Source organism: Cygnus olor, chromosome Z (assembly GCF_009769625.2).
Source record: "Cygnus olor isolate bCygOlo1 chromosome Z, bCygOlo1.pri.v2, whole genome shotgun sequence".
Classification (NCBI taxonomy): Eukaryota; Metazoa; Chordata; class Aves; order Anseriformes; family Anatidae; genus Cygnus; species Cygnus olor.
The window spans coordinates 59,768,903-59,786,678 of NC_049198.1; the positions used below are offsets into that span (position 1 = coordinate 59,768,903).

At 38.1% G+C, this 17,776-nt stretch overlaps 1 protein-coding gene and 1 long non-coding RNA gene across 9 annotated transcripts in view; both read right to left on the reverse strand.

Moving 5' to 3' along the window:
• The window catches only part of MCC (MCC regulator of WNT signaling pathway), a 200,412-nt gene that overhangs the window by 154,009 nt on the left and 28,627 nt on the right, over nt 1–17,776 (reverse strand). The window contains exon 1 of one of the 8 annotated variants that reach the window (XM_040541686.1): nt 2,373–3,012. The exons of the other annotated variants lie outside the window; for them this stretch is intronic. Coding sequence (XP_040397620.1) covers nt 2,373–2,429 — 57 coding nt within the window. The 5' untranslated portion in view covers nt 2,430–3,012. Of the gene's footprint in view, nt 1–2,372; nt 3,013–17,776 lie in introns of those variants that run through there. 8 annotated transcript variants of the gene reach the window in all.
• Nucleotides 4,138–5,586, reverse strand: LOC121062080. The gene is made up of 2 exons (XR_005815398.1): nt 4,971–5,586; nt 4,138–4,490 (listed from the first exon to the last, which is right to left on the reverse strand). It is a non-coding gene; the product is annotated as an uncharacterized LOC121062080 (long non-coding RNA).

Genomic DNA, 17,776 nt, shown 5'->3' on the forward strand with positions numbered 1-17,776 from the left:
CACATACTAAAACAAAGAGACAAAAGCACCTACAATAAAATCCACTGTGCATTGTAGACTTTCTTGGTCTGTCATTCTTTTGCCATGTAGACATACACACTGGTAACAACCACTGCAACAAGAAAGTATGAGCTGACAGTAGAGTCAGAGTTTCAAGTGAAAACAGAGTAGGACTGCACTAATTTCCTCTTTTAGACAGTTCAGTTTCAACTTCTCCCATTGAACACAGTGCCTCTGTCTTCGATTGATAAAAAATAAATATGGCATACAGAAGATATAATCAGAAAGTAAGGAAAAGGGAAAAGCATGACAAAGATGTGAGAAACACAGATAGGCTTTCCCAAAGGCTTCCTGTCTTCAATAACAACAAAAACAGCAGTTCAAATCAACAGTAGGAAAAGGCATAATGGAAGCATGCAAATTACATGGAGACAACAGTTGGCTGAATAATTAAAGGTAAGCAAGCAACTAACTGCATCTCAGAGCACTTATGCGTATTCTCCCATGTAGGGCTTATTTCTGTAAGCCCTCCATGTTTCATTCAGAATGTGCTGTTTTATTTAAAGACCAATACTGAGGCTGACCTGGCCCTTTGAGTGAAATGGACTAAAGCATGCTTACACAAGCAGCTCAAATCACAGAGATGATAACCAGCAGCAAAGAAACGATGATTAGCAGCTGGGGAAACTCAGGAACGTAACATCTTCACTGGTATGTTTGCAGTCAGAAAGGGGCCTACTTCTAACTCATCTGTGGCACCAAACTACAGATGTAAATCAAGTATTGAAGTTCATTGGAATAAACAAACAAACAAAATGTTCCATGGTGCGTGGACACAGACTTCTTTTGATATTTCTCATGTTAAAACATCAGATGCAAAACATACTTATGACAAAAGTCTTATTTTGTGATGGGTAAAGTAAACTTGAACAGGTAATGTTTCAAGGTAGAAGTGTCACTGCCTGCTCCAAATAGCTAAGCAAGTATCAGATTTTTGTGACACTCCACATTGTGTGTGACTCTGGAGCCTTGAAAATCAAACGTTGAAGGAATAGAAAGCAGCGAACAACAGACCAACAAGAAAAGTGTAGCCAGGAACCCCATGGCAGACTCTTTACAAAAATAACCCAGGCTTTTATACTGAGGTTATGAACTCAATCTATGCTGTGTTGCCAGTACACAATTTCTAAACAATCATTTGAAAAAGTAACATAGAGTTAATTTAATTGAACTATTTTGTAGTTAAAGGAGGAATATATACAGAATTTCTTTTAGTAGAACTCCCCAGCCACAAACCTACCACTCATCGTCCATGGCGAGATACTGCACTGGCTTAGGTCTCTCATATTTACTTTGCTTTCCCCTACACTGCTGCCCCCCCCTCACAAGCCTACTGATTCTGATTAACTTTCCATGCTATACCTCATTGTCTCCTATCTCTGTACAATTAACTCCTCAAATTGTGAACTCTCTCATTCTGCTAAGCACGTCCTATTATTTCTAATAAAATATAAAATAAATAACGTTACAATGTAAGATGTATCAAAGAAATAGGCAAAGAAGAAAGAGGACCATTTCAGTTAACCTGGGAATGCAGATTCAATTTTCTACAAAATGACCTCAATAAAATGCTTGGGATTTCAGAACATAATTCAAATTAGCAGTTCTCAGGACAGGTAAACCCATAAAGATGATGCATCCAAAACATTTCAGCGACTGCCAGAAATACACCACTTCTGAAATATTTATTAAGTATTTGCATAACATCTGATATGGCTTTAATTTCTAATTTATTAAAAACATACACAAACATGTTGTACAAAAAACAGACATACCCACAACTTTAAGAAATAACAGCATACTAGGTTTTGCAAGGGAAAAGCAGAAAGTTTTCCATGGCTTGATATCTTTTAGGCAAGGAAAATAACATTCGCCTAACCTAAAGGAACAACATCACCTTGGATAAATACAATCAAATACAACTTTGCCAATGTTGTTGTCACACCAATAAATATTTGTCATCTTCCGCTCACCCCACCTCCCTCCTAAATTAGTCACCATCTGGTTAATCTCAGCTGAGATCTCCATATTTCACCTACTGCAAAGATGAACCTTGGGTATAAACACAGCTCTTGGGAGGTACGGGAATCTCTGCTGCAGGGAAACAGGAAAAAGCATCTCTACATGATTACAATCATTTGCTTTTCACCAGTCTAAAGCAGCAAGAAAGTTCAGGTCATTTCCTCACTGGCACAGCAAGTTATAGCAAGATACACATTCTATTAATTTTTAATTGCATTGCTTGCAGAGTGAAAATCCAAACGGGGAGCGTTTCTTTTTAAAGCATAAAGAAGGGCACTGAAACTGCTTACCTCACTCAGCTCTGCAGGAGAGTCATTTCCATATTTCAAAGCAACTCCAGAATTCATGATGAGACTTCTCAGAGCTTGATGATTTCTGCAGGTTTTAATGCTTCGAAGCTTTGTTTAACTGATTCAATACTTTCTTCTGCAATTTTTCCCCGTCTTGCATATTTTGCTCTAGACAGCCATTTTTACTCCACATTCATAGTTAAAATTAATGCCGTAAGATAATCTAAAAGAGCCAAACTGGTTTTCACTTCACATATAATCCATTGCTGTTAGCGATTTGTTAATACTGTGGAGTGCTCAGAAAACGCAGAGAAGGAACTGCTTGCCCAGATCCCAGGGCTGTCTCAGTCCATCTGCAAGTCGTGCTTCACCTCCACTGTCCGTTTTCTGCTGCTCTTTTCCACAACTCTGTTTAAGGGCATCTCACAAAGCCGCTTAATTTGGTAAGCTTCATGCAAGTTCACAGAGAAAATAAAAGGAGAGTGCTGCTAAAGTCTTCAATGTTCAGGGAGAGAGAAGGGAAAAGAAAAGAAAGCTCCCCTCCCCAAGACAAACCAATCCTGCACTTCACGCTAAAGTTTCCCCTTCCAGTGAGCCTGTAGTTTAAGTGGTTTATGATCAAACACAGCTGTCTTGCTGCTGGCTAAAGGGTGCATGGAAGGGGCGGTACTAAAAGGAGAGCGCAAGCGGGAGGGAGAGAGCTATAGAGAGTTCATTTTGGAATTACAGGCATCTTTCCAGCTTTCTGTATACTAATTACTGTACCAAAAACTGTAAAGCTAAGCAAGTAACAGGAAACGCCACCTGGATAACAATCAAGTTGGAATCCTATTTCCCCATTCCCATGTGCAATTAAGTAAGGAGAGCCAGGGGATTCTGGGGATGGGGGTTGTAATGATCTCAAAAGGTCACAGTAAAACCAAAAGCACCATTAGAAAGCTGCAGGTTTTACAGAACACACTGACATTTCACAAAGACTTTGGGGAGATACTATGGGAAGAAGGTGGGAAAAAATACTTGCTTTCAACATGCAACAAATAACCTAGAAAAATCCTTAAGAAATTGGATTTGAAGACACACTCTACTCATTGCAAGAACAGAAGACCTCCGTTCCCCTTCCTTCCACCCCCTAAAATCTACTGGCAGTCCTACACAATTTGTGATGCTGGATTATGATGCATTTCTGAGTTAGAACTGGGGAATGCCACACTCCACAGCTGAAATTTACCTATCAGCTTAATACAATGTATTATAACAGTGTCAATTCCTGAGAAGAGTTCTAAAAAAATTTATGAGAAACAGGAACAAATTCTATAAAAGCTGTGGTACAACCTTTGCACCTTTGCAAAAACATTTACTTGTAAAACGATGCTCTCCAAAAGTAAGATTTTGAAAGTCAGCTTGGGACTTTAGTTTTATTTTATCCTCTATTAATCACAGATGAATACCAGTATGCATACATACAGATAATTCATCCAAATGACAATACAGAAAGTGCATTAAGAAGTAGGGCCAAGATAAACACATGCATATTGATCCATGATGGACTAGCATTTTCTGTGTCCCTGTCCTTCACCAGTGCCCAGGATCAGGAACTGCAACTTTGGCTCAGAAGGTAAAGGGGAATGTCTCAGTCTCTTTACATTTTTCCTTTTAATCTCTGTGTCTGTTTTCAAGGTCTTTCCTTCTCTTTTCTGTATTTTTCTTATTCTCCAGTTTGCTTTCTAGTAATCTATTTTTACATTTACCTTCTTTTTTTTTTTTATGTTCACCAAGTGTTGCCTTCATTCTTCACTATTTTACTCCTTGAGAGCATCTTTCCTGCCTCACCTTTATGTTCAGTTCTAACTGTGCATTTAGTGCTTCTCTGTATTCCTTATTTATGTGCTTTGTTCCTGACATATGTTTCCATTTATCTTCCCTCAAGCAGTGACAACGGGCTGCACTGCTCTCTGCTGGCAGATTGCTGCTGTCTCAGCCACAAGAGACGCACAGCACAGTGCGACGCAGGGCAAACAGTACATTCCACCTCCAGTGGGTAGGCTGCCAGGAAGAAGCAGGGTCCTCCAGACTGCAGTATGAAACAGTGTATCCAGAGTAGTTTTGTGCACTGATTTCCTGTGCATTAAGATGTGATTAACAGTGTTTTATATCCAGAAACAGGTGTCCTACCTCATTTCACATACAAGAGTAAAAAACACTTGAGTTCAAAACCTTCTGCAGCTGACACATTACATTTTAAAACATTTTATTTTTTCCAAGTTATGGCTTCCCAAATGGGAGGGTGACAAACTTTTCTGTACTTTGTATCAGGATCCCTAACAACTTCTATATTTTCTCTCAAATACTTAGAATCTCTTCTGATCTTATCTTTGTCCAATTTTGGCACCTGTATCAAAGGTTCACCAACAAAGGGATGGCCCCAGGATTATCTAAAAATAAAATTCTACAGTCTTCCTCCACTAAAGTAAGATCACATTTATTAGGGCTCCAATATACTGCATTTCCCATATTACCTCCCTATATGCAAAATATTTCCTTGCTGACTAAAAACAGGCACTTAGAAATTAAAAGTTCCGATTTACTTTCTCCACTCACCATTGCTGTCCATTCCAGGCAGAGCAGTGATCCAACAGACGAGAGCACACGGCACTACAGAAGCATCCCAACCGTAAGGGTGAGGATCTGAGCTAGCACCACATCATACTGCACCTGTACGCTGCACAGGACTTTTTTCTGCCTCTTTCCAAATCCGTATAGTAACATGATGGAAAGAGATAGAGACGTTGACTGAGAAGTGACAGCAGAATTTACAGTTTCAGATGTACACCAGAACACAGGAGATACATGCAGATACTTTCAGAACAATATTCATTTTTAAATTAAAAATTAAAATTAATTTGTGCAAACTAATGAAACAGTTAAACCAAACTGATGAAAAAATGATTTTGCTTTAATTCCAGAGGACTCCCACTGCAATCAGTGCATGCTTGCACTGAGTGGTATAGGATTACACACTGCTGAGTTAAAAAGCATCAATCATTATCTTTTACTAACCCATATGTACCTCCACTGCCTGTTTCAATGTCTTTTGAAGTCTTCTACAAACTGTTCAGGCTTTCCTTTATTGTGGAGGGTTAGCTAAGATCAAATGCAGTAATTCTTTTAAACTAATTATACCACAACTTTTAAATACTCAACAACATCTAGAACATCTTCTGAACATTGAAGATTTAGAACTTGTTCCCCTGAAATTTCACATTATCTAGCATTTCTGTCAGTCCATTTACTAACTCAATGAAACCATTACATCACAAAATTAATTTCCCAGATAGATCTGACTTTTTTTCAGACAGTTTCACTGTTTTCAAATACATGCAAGTGATCTAATGCAATAGCAGGGCACTAACAATATTGAAACAAATGTATTTTTCCCATTGACTTGTGCCACAGGCAGGGTTCAAAGAAAACAAAGGAAAATCTCAAGAATGCAAATTTTATGCTACTTACGCTATTTTATGCTACTTATGCTATTTTATGCTAAAGAGAACAGAGCACCCGGTGATCTAGCATGATAGAGGTGCCTAGGGATTCAGTCCCTCTGCATTTGACTGTTCATTCTCTCTCGCCCGACTCTGTTCCTCACCTAGGATAACAATGCTCCCTTGTTGCCCACAATCTGCCTTCGTTTTTAGCATCTACACTTGCTAGGGTGTGCTTGTGCATGCATGGATGCACATGCAGGGAGCATGGGAAGAAGAATCTCCCAATATGTAGATGCACGTTTCTTAGCCCAAGAGCACATGATGTACCAGATGTTTCAGTGTGTGCTACCATGACACAAACAAGAAGGAGGTAACAACAAGCTGGATAAACTCAACCGTCACCGAGGATGACAGAAAAAGCCTCCACCAAAAGTGTTCTGTCAAGAAAGAGATACTGGTCTGGCCTTCCACTCAGTCTCAGCACATTCGGATCAATTACTGCTTTCTGTACCTCTAAAGCATTCAAGATGCAAGCTGCTTGTAGGTAAGTGCATTTGCACTGACAGATTCTTCCCAAGATAATTTCAGAATTATCCAGTTACAGCCATTAGTGTGGCAAGTTTGCCGATTGTTGACCTAACAGTCCTACGGTCATTCTATTCCATTTGTTACTGTTTTAAACCTTTGTTAAAACAATCATTTATAAGTATCAGAGATTTACTCAGGAGCCTACCGTTGTATCTGAATAATCATTTAATAAGATTTACACGATCTGCAATAGGATTTTATGGAGCAAGATAAGTCTTGCCCTTCTCACCTTTACTTTTGAAAATCCCATAGAATATGGAAAAACTTAGCACTGCAGTTATTTTAAAAGGTCTTTCCCACACAATTTCTCTCAGTTTCTTAACTTAATTAATTGGAGCAGGTGTGACAATTGCCACACATGAATTTTCCATCCTTGACAGTTGCAGACAGAAAGCGACAGCATAAAAGCAGCTATCTATTAAATATGCATGTATCACATTTTTCAGCACAGTGTACCATTCTCTGATAAACAATTTAATTCTGCACACAACATGCATAATTAGAAGGTTTGATTCCATATGTCCCAGAATTGTGATCAGCTTAGTTTGTTTTGTTTAATTAGCTCTGTAATCAAAACGACTCTAACTGAAATTCACTACGCATCTAGCTCATTTGTTTCAACATCTTCTCTACAATTAGAGTAGTACTCCATATAATCCTTACACAAAAAATTACACTTTCATATATTGTAAATCTACTGCACACAACTTGAGTACATGTTTTTGTTCTCACTCTGGCTTGAAACACACAGGTGTAATACCAAGGTCTGAATTTCAATGGACAAAGTGGAAATTCAGAATAATATTTCGATAATGTTTCCAGACAATCCTTTATTCAATAGCACTAATGCACTACGATTTAAAAGTGAGAGGCTGAAAGGGGTGTAGGTTCTTCTTGATGCAAACTGTTCCCATTACTGTTAGTGAAGTGTATGCATCTAAAAAATCCAATTCACCTGAAACAATTGCAAGTAACCTTACACCCAAGAATGAAGCACTCTCTCTGAAAAACACAAGCAAACTTATCTTCTTTCCTTCAATCACACCATCTCAATTAGTCTAAAACATCTAGAATAATGTAATTTCCAAGTAGCACTTCAATCAGCTGCTCTCACCCCTTCACCCTTCTCCAAATACTTAATCCACTTAAAAAGCCATGTCCTTGACCTGGCAAGTCTCCATGGGAGTTTACATTTGATCCCTTTTTCTATTCTCCAGTATTTCACGCCATGCAGATGCTCACCAACTTGTCAACCAGCCACTCTCATTTGCTGTCATTTTATCCAAAGCCATCACATTCATTTTGATTCCATCTGACCCCACTGAGCCTTAAACATCAGGTCAGGACAGTAAAAGGACCAGGGAATCAATGTGTGCCTGTTATTCATGTTTGAGACTTGTCTGAGAGGACAACAGGGAAAGATGGTAGCAATTTCTACACTGCTTTTATCTTGCAGCCACCTAATTATCATCACTATTCATCTGCTCCTTGCTTAAAATGAGGCCATTCTGTAAAGTACAATTCACATCATCTTATTTCTGATGAGCTTCCTTTCATCATCCAGCATTCCCTCAGTTCAGTCATGCATTCCTCCTGTCCACGTGCCGGGACAAGAGGCAACAAGCACAGACTGAAACACAAGAGGCCCCATCTCTATAGCACAAAGCACTTCTTTACTTGTGCCTGAGCACAACTGGCACAGTCTGCCCAGAGAGGTTGTGGAGTCTCCCTCCTCGGAGGTCTTCTGAGGACGTAGTCCTGGGCAGCCTGCTCTGGGTGTCCCTCCCTGAGCAGGGGGTTGGACCCAGTGACCTCCAGATTCTCCTGCCAACCTCTACCATTCTGTCATTCTGCGATAAGTACAGGGTAATTTCGCTCAATTCATTTCTAGTGTCTGTAAGCTTGGTAGCCATTCTGATTTAAATTCCCTTGAAATAGCTTGTTAGTCCTGCATACTTATTGTTCTAAAACCATTCTAAGTAATATGCATATGGCTTAATCCTACCTTTAAGATATTTCCTCTTCCACTTCAACAAAACTTGTAGTCCCTCATGTATATAAGCTGTCAACTATATCTCTTTCAAAAAAATCTCAATTACATAATAAAGGCTTACCAGGACTCTGCTTCTAAGCCTCTCCTATTTTTTCCTATATCTGATAGTGAGAATTCCTCATTTACATTCTCCTCTTATTCCTAAACTCTCTGAGATTAGTATCTTTTCCTTCAAACACTCTTACTTCCAGTTCCAGTCCCCACTCCCCAGCCACGTTCTCATCTCTAAACATTCAGTACTCCAACTCATCAGCTGGCCACTTCTTTTACTCATGAACTCTTCCAAGACATCCACGTGTGGTCAGTCTGCAATTATCTTTTCTCATAGTAAGAATTCTTTCCACTGACTTTTACTACCACTGGCATATTAAATAAACAACTTCCTGGACTGGATCTGTGATCATTTAAGTGCTCACAGTGACACAAAAAGACTGAGAGATCCCTGGTTTACATCAGAGCTGTACTTCGAGTCTTCACTCCCCACCTAGCCAAACATCTCATTTCTGTATGTATCGTTAGTATCTCTTCAGATTGCTTAACGGATTAACTGCTGGAGATTTTATGACTACATGTATATATACATAAGTATATGCATGTGCAATGTGTGATGTTTATATATATTATAATATAAACAAGTATACATATATATACCCATGCAGTTATATATATGCGTGTGTGTGTATACACACACCTCTGTATAAATGTACTTATATAGAGATGTCTAAGTACTACAAAGTTTGGGTTCATCAAGACCGAAATTTTTCATTTGAAACATTCTCAATCAGATGAATTCTGAACATGCAAGGCAAGCATCTGACAGATGCCAACTTGAAGGCCTACGGGACTTTTTTTTGTGCTCATGAGCACTTAAATAACAAGCATTAACTTCACTGAATGCTTACGAAGCCTTGGGAGCTTTCAGTCTGGCAGAAATTGTAGCAAAAATTACTTCAACAATCATTGGAGCTGAAATGATGCATATAAATTTCTGGTGAATTAAAACCCCTAGTTTTCAACCAGATACATTTTACCACCAACAAATATAAGACAGTTGCAGCTGAATTCCTATAGCTCATCTGAAGTTTATTTTACTGGCTGTCTTCCTTGCCTACACAGTTTAGTGACTGCTCATGAAGATCAAGAATTTAGTCTACAAACACACAACTCCCTACTATTCAGGATCTACTAAATATGAATCTTCTTTGTTTTTCCTAAAAGGTCTATTTTTTCCTCTCTCCAGACAGCTAAACATAAAATCCAAGCTCTCTACTCTAACTGCCTGTCTAGTCTACAAAACGCAGTTTTCTGCTCTTCTAACTGCTTTGCCTTTTAACTTTTGAATTTCTCCAGTGACTTTTTTTCCTATACATGCTTCTATATTTATGTTTCTCAACATAATCTTCATGACTGCCTTACTGCTGCCTCATTGCTGCTTCACCCTTTGTACCTGACAGTTTACTTTTACACTGGGAGGGACAGGGCGCAATCTTGCTTTAGCATTTACGTTATCTTTGACTTTTTTTTATAGGCTGTTTGGTTCTACAACCCAAGACCTGTTTACACTTTCCTGAAGCCAGTTACACTTCTTCATGTTCATGAAAATACCATTTATGAACATGGTTACAAAGCTAAAATCTTCTTTACTTTTATGCCTCACCTGGATAGTCCCTTACTTCATTAAGTTCAGAAATGTCTTGCTAAATATTTCTAGTGTTTACTCACTCAGACAAGGGTCTTTCAACCAATGAAACCACAGCAAATACACAACTCCACCTTAGAAAAGTCTTATTTGTTCTGCCAATATGATTTAGAAATCTAGCGCAAGACATTTCATCATTACAAAGAAACACCTGGCATCCTTGTGGGGGGTTATCAGAAACAAAAACTTTTTTCATTCATTTCTATAATATATACCAGACAATCAACATTCAGGCAAAAAATTAGATTCAACCAATAATAGGCACTTACCATCTCTTTAAATATGCATAAGGTAGAAAGATTCAACATCTTTTTCTCCAGTCAATTCACTAAAATTATAGCTTCAAGTAGGTAAAGCAATAGGAAGTTCTGTGTAGAAAACTAGAGATGGCTATTTAGCTTAAGGGTACAAACCTCGCTTGGGCACATCAGCGGGGTTCTCATTTCATTATCAACTCTTCATATAACAGACACCACCCTCCCTGAAATTCAAATAGTTTATTTTGATTACTTTCTCCCATGATGAAAAGTGGAGTTTACCAGTGTAGTACAAAACAGGTATTATCATAATCTGTCTCCCAGCTGAGAAGTGACAATATGGTTTTGTAGCCCAAAATGAAGCAATCATACTGAAAACTATCTTCACAAAATGTAGAAAGAGTAAGTGCTAGAGAATTTACGTGAAGAAGTACTCACTTCCCATTTTCTCTGCACTGGCACCAAAATAGTTCCCCAGAACAGCTATGCTGACAACTGTACATTCATTACAAAAACACAAAACATAAAGAGAATCAGGGAATTTGAATGGTGCCGATAGCTTGCACTGCCTCAGGTCAATATCCCAAACCTGACCAGTGACAGAGAAATGATTCCAGAGAGCAGAAACATCCTGATGAATTTAATCATGACACTGATAGACTTCGGTGGATACCCTGCCTTGTCTTTCACAGTTGACATTACAATGGTTGATTACTCCATTTGATCTGAACTAGCATTGAACTGGAAAAGCACTTAGAGTCCATTTTCAATTGTGCAAACTTTCAAACTGTGGAAAGATTTTCACTTCATTTTCAAAATACCTGTATATCATGTAATCAAAACATAAGGGTCTAGCATATGTATAAAAGGGGAGAAGGAAAAGTCTTCTCAACTGTTTAATAAATGAGGGTTCATAGAAGCTCAGCCAACTACAACTGCAACAAGCCAACACAGAACAAGTAGAAAGTCTGATAAGACAGAAGTTCCCGTGACTAGAGCTACATGGTAATCTTTCTGGCACGCTGGAATGCAGGACGTAAAGTCGTTCAGATGACTAACCCTAGGTCTCAGGCCCAGCTTACCACTGCCAAGCAGGTAATAATAATGCTACATTCTGTATAGCTATGTGCAGTGGTGCTAGCCCAGTATACAACGTGAATTGCTCTTCATTGCAGACAACTGGGAAAAAAAAATGGGAAAAATGAAAAGACCTGAGCATGTGCATTATACTCAGAGCTCTATGAACAACAGTGAACAAAATGAGACGCATAAACAGTTTCTATGTAGTAGAGAAGTTGGGGAAGTGCAGGGTACAAAGTCCTTGCAACTAACCTAAATTTGAAGTTTTGAAACACAGTAGCTAGGCCTTCAAACCATCTACTTAGACAGACTGGTTAAGAGCTCCTTTTCCTGTAGTACCTGATTGCCACGTGCCAGTTCCCATTACACAATTACAACTGGGTTAAAAACCATCATTCTGTGTGCTTTACCTTCCTTACGTGGTTGTACAGGATATTGTTCCACTGTCACATAAAAGATCCAATTAAAAGCCTATTTCAAAAGGATTTATTAAAAGGCTGCCTGAATAAATGTGCCCTGTGCTGAAACCCATCACATTGGGCTGTGATCATCTGCAGATGGAGGTAGTAACAGGATTCAAACAAAACAAAAAAGGAACCTCAGCGTAGAGTCCTTAGAAAGGGACTATAACTTTATCACCTAATACGGAGAAAAAATGGTGCTAATATGCAAGCAAAAGAAATTTTCAAGAAAATTTATAATCTGCCTTTTGCTCAGCTATGTCTGTTATGATCCAATAACTACACAGCATAGATGATTCCAGGAAAATCTAATCCATAATCTCCATTTTTAACTTTAAAGAGAAAAATGAGTAACTGAGCATTAGTAAAGGGACACAGAAGCCAGGATTGTATGAACACATTGCATTATCCTATTACACACGATGCCTCTGTCAACAAACTAACTCATTACAATGCTGGCTTGAAATCAAAGACAAACAGCTTCCAACATAATGTTAAAACATAAAAAATGTCCCTCAAACAAAACTGTTTTTGTGACTGCTTTCTGACAAGCCAAGCCTCCTGAATCCTGAATTCCCATAATCAGTTTTCACTTCAATGGTATTCTCAGATCTTATTTTAAGCCTGGTTGAATGGAAATATGTCCAGCTTGGAAGAAAAGACACAAAAGGCACGATTATCTTAGGCACAAATATTTTATGAAATGCTGGCTCCATTGTTGACACCACTGAATTCTTCTTAAACTTCAACCCTTCCTACCTAGGAGGGTTTCAGCTGAATGAATCATTAGCCTACATTTTTATGCTAACAGCTTTTATTGGCATAAAAAGAAATTGTGCATTCTGTGCATTCTGGTTTAACCTACAGTGTGGACATAGCACTGAATAAATTCCCTGAAACACGTTTTCTTATCAACACTAGTCTCATGAAAATGGACTAGAAATGCATTATTCTCTCCCATTCAAAAAAATGTTCCGTGAGAGCATGGGATACCTGATGCTCTGGGGTCCAAATTTCCCTGCATCTAAGAGAAGGGATGGGGAAGCTGAAGGAGTGAAGCTTCCCAAACTGAGGAACATGCAGGCTGAATTTAAAAATAGAAAATTTGGAGAGAAGGTAAAGAACAAAAAGGGGCACCAGGAAAGGACATCTTACTGAGCTGTCGAACTGTAAAAACTTTAGAAAAGAAATGAGAAGCCTAACAGTACGGTCTCATTAACTGTGACACGAAACAAAAGTGACCTACAAACCGGCTGTGGAATTACCTTTCAAAGTGCAGTTCTGTCTTCATCTTCCTTGACACTTTTATTTAAAAGAACGTTTACCCAAAGAAATACCTGTGCAATTGCAGTGAAATTCATGCTTAATTTACTGCTGATTGCTACAAATTAGACAACAGAAAAAATGTTTCATACTTAGGATAGCTGTTAAGAGTATACCTTGACTGAATAAAAAAGTCTCTCCACAGCAGTCACAAATCTCTGTGAAGTCCTGTTTTCCCTCTCTCTACAAAAGCATTTTTGCTTTCTTTGGCAACCAGACAACCTTTCCTGTACTTAAGGAGTCAATCTAAAAACCTGCGTTCACCAGCGTAGTTTAAATGTGCCAATAATGTAGCTTAACAAAATTACAGTACATATACAAAGGTTTACAGCTTTAGGGGGGTGAGGGAGAGTGCTATGGGCTTTTCAGTACTGTCATTTTTACTCCCTCAACACTCTACATTGAGTTATGCCAAATAAAAACTTATTTATGAGACTAACAAGCAGACTCCTGTTACCTGTGATAATCTGATCGTATCAGTCTTTATAAGAAAAGACTTTTAGTTACACAAAAACATCTTCTGCTAGTCACATAGCAAAGGATTTTTGCCTGATTATGACACAGATCTTCTAGGTGGCAAAGGAAAAGCCACCTATCCCTGAAAAAAATTGTGACTTCTGAAGTATTATCACTCAGTAAAAACTAAAAGGAATAGCTTTCCGAAAGCAATGGTTCTGTCTGTCATAACTTGCAGCTCAACACTCTTAAGAAGGAAAAATTAGCAATGCAAACATCCACTGAGTCTGACAAAGAGGTACTGCAGTAATATCTGTTTTCAGAGAACACAATACTTCCCTAAAACAAACACATCAGGTTCTCATCTGCTAGTGATCATGGTGAGAAGCTTATGTCAATACAACTACTACATGGCTTTGCTATGAATCTTACAGTATGCCTTTGTTCTTCACAAACTTTTGAATTGTGTGTCCTGCAGAGATGGTACCTACACTTGGCACAGATGATCCAGTCAGAACTAAATCTGTTTTAGTCACCTTAATTGCACCGTACAGAAAGCATCCTGTCACACAGAGCCACATGATCAAAACAATCCAGTACCAAGCTCAATAAAGTCTCTAATACCACCAAATGAGGTACACATACATACAAACCAAACAGGATTAGCTGAGGAAGAGCATACTCCAGAGCACACTCCAGAGAAGTTACAAGACGATGCATTAAGAATCTTGTTGCATTAGCTTTCTGTTTTATTCTTCATGGAGATGCTCCAAAACCAGCACCCTTTAAGATGAGAAATGAGTGCAGATTTAGCAGGTGGAGCAATCTGCACCAGTGCTCTGGACACATTCATCTTGCACTGACAGCTCTGCTCAACATAAAGCAGGATTATGCCTGCTTAGTCAGTGGCCAGAACAATGAGATGCTGAAGGAAGCAATGAAGGTAACGCTGTAAATTTGCCCTTCTCTCTAAGATAATAAGAACATGCAAATCTGTGGTACTTGCACAACTGCTTTGAAGAGGAAACAGCAACATGGGCTTCTAGAAGCAAGTGGTCATGAAGGAATCCTACCACAGACTATTCACAAAAATAAAGCTGTACTTTTCTCCTCTGCAAGTCAACCATACCCCCATCAAATATTTCCTAAATGTTTTCAACAAGAATAGCTATAGCAAGGAAGGTGTATTCACAGTTAAAGTGTCTTTAGAAGGAAAAAATCAGAGATTAAAGGATTCCAGATCACAGCAGTCCAGAGACTGGCTAGTTAAAAAATATACATCAGCATACTTTGAGCTACATTTTCTAAATTTAAGATCTTTGTGCAGGAACTTTCTGAACAAAACAGAGCTATTTCCAGCTGACAGAACAGAGGTATGAAATCATATCAACATATCATCAAACCATCCCAGTTGGTTTTACTTATGTAAATATAGCTGCTTGTGACAACAAATACATTAATCTTACCAACACTGAAATAAGGCAACAGAAACCAACAGTAAGCACACAAACATGCATGAGCATTTATATGTACATGTTCTACTCAATAAAGAAAAAGTATCAAGTTTACCTACTCTATTTCAATCATGTGCAAGAAGAGTATGAAAAGAAAATTAAACATATGCAAACCTCATTCCTTCAGCTTATTGAACTTCACTGGAATTCCAGTGTGAAAGGTGCATATCATATCAAAATGCTGCCTTGTGTCAAGTTTTCAGAGAACAACAACACTTCATTTTCTACAACAGAGTGCAATTCCTCCTGATAGCACCACAGGAACAAATCAAGATTGCATGGCCTCCTGGGAAGCAAGCAGATGCGACACTACATGAATCAGTTATTTCTCTGCAGTTATACAACTACCCAGACTAGCGATTCTCATCCATCTTTGCAGACTCAAGAACAAATACAAAACAAATTGCCAGACAGGCACACTCCTGACAGAAATCATTTGAAATGCTTGAAATCTTTGCTATCCATGAACCATATTTAAGTTGTTTAGATCTGAATGCAATTAAAAAAAAAAAAAAAGGAAGAACTCAGACTGACTACATTTGGAACATACGTGATGGTTCCTGTCAGAGGTATTCGCAGTAGTATTTAACCTACTGACACAAACAGGTACATCATCAATAAGTGGTGACAGGTCACATTAAAGGTTAATATGTTAGTCATAAATACTGGTGCCAATGTGAGAAGCTATGAAGAAAAATGTGTTCTTACTATTTGTGGGTAACAGTGATGAATCTGAAAAACACTGAAAGAGTTATACTTCATAGAAAGACTACAGAATATATTATTCAGGTAAAACAAAAGCTGAATGTGAACATGTGCTAATAAACAAAAATATTGCAAAATGAAATGAAAAGGTAGAAACACATGCAATGAACATGCATGGCTAAATTTCAAACAGTTCTTTTTTTTTTTTTTTTTTTTTTTTAATTTCATCACTCTTTTGAAGGAACAGGGATAATGCTCCTGAGTACTTAAATATTTAAAAGCAGCATGAAGACCCTCTGTATTGACTGAGGAATATAATCTATGCTGTAGGATATGCTGTACATAATCCCCACTGGGATGTCTTTAGCCTGACTGCATAGTCATACGTTCAGAGAGAAAAGAATCACAACTTCTAACCAGAAATCACCCAGTTTACACATGTTCACCCATACAATAGATACTTTTTCAGAGCTCTGAGTCTGAAGTCTAAACACCTACAAAGAAATGTAAAAAACATTACCTTCAAGAATGTGCCCATATGGCCTATATAGATATATCTGGGAGATGTTCAACTGTCAAGAACTGTTCATATGAGCAGGATGACATAGAAGGGCTCTGGTCTACTTTTTTGTAATCATTCTGAAGAAGATTAAAACTCTGGCTAACTTCAGGAGCATTTATGTACCAGAAGGAAATGTCCACACATGGTTTGTTTTAAAATTTTTGCTCTTCTATCACACAGTTTTACAAAAAGAAACAATCAACTCTAAAAGGGCAGAAATGCAGTTATTAAAAATACATCAGTTTTTTGGGGTTTCTTTGTTGTTGTTGTTTTGTTTCTGTTTGTTTTTTAAAAGTAACCGTAGTTACAGTGCAAGGGAGTCTGCCCAGCTCCTTGTGTACAAATGGCAAAGTTCCCTGGATTCAGCCCACAAAAGTGTGAAAGCAATCTGGGATTTTTGAAAATGAACACGAGGGAGCATGTAGTCTCATCATTGTGGCAAATATAGTTAGGTAAAACAATTTGAGAAAGAGACAGAGAATAAAGTACCATAGTAACTCACAGCTCTAAGCCTGTCTCTCTCTTTAGAAGTATAAATTTAAACTGCAGCACATCCCTCAGTATTAACAGTGTAAATGGAATAAATGCAAATAGTGAAAAACAAAGTAAATTTCTCTCTCCATTTTCTCTCACCCCTTCTTTCCATTGTAAGAAAGCCAAAGCAAAAATTTGTGTGTGACTCACGACACCAGTGCTTGAGTAGGAGTCAAATGGAGATGCTATTATATTCATCTACATATAAATGAGAGACTATTGATTGTACCTATGGTTTGAAAGAGCATTGAATATTTAAAAGAAGAAGTATGATAGATGCTTGTTAAAACAAAGATCAGGTGTCTTTCAAAACAGTAAGCATAAAAGGAATTTAGAGATGGAAATAAAGAAAGCCATTATACCTGGAGATCTTATTTCATATGAGCCTTCAGCATTTTTATTTTTAAGATATCTACATATTACAGCGATGCAGCAGCCTTCACACCGTGCATTCTTGAATAACACTGCAGACCTGTGTCTTCTTATTTGCAAACGTACAACAGCTTCTAAAGCCCACCGCTTCTGAACCACCATAAGTCAGCAGGAGCACAGAAAGAGGATGTATTAGTACACATCCACCTTGAAACCTGAATGAACTCCAGTCAAAAAGGACACAGCAACTCAGTTCCCAACCCAGAAATAAAAATATTCACTCCACTCTTTTTGCACAGCTACATTGGTCTTAAA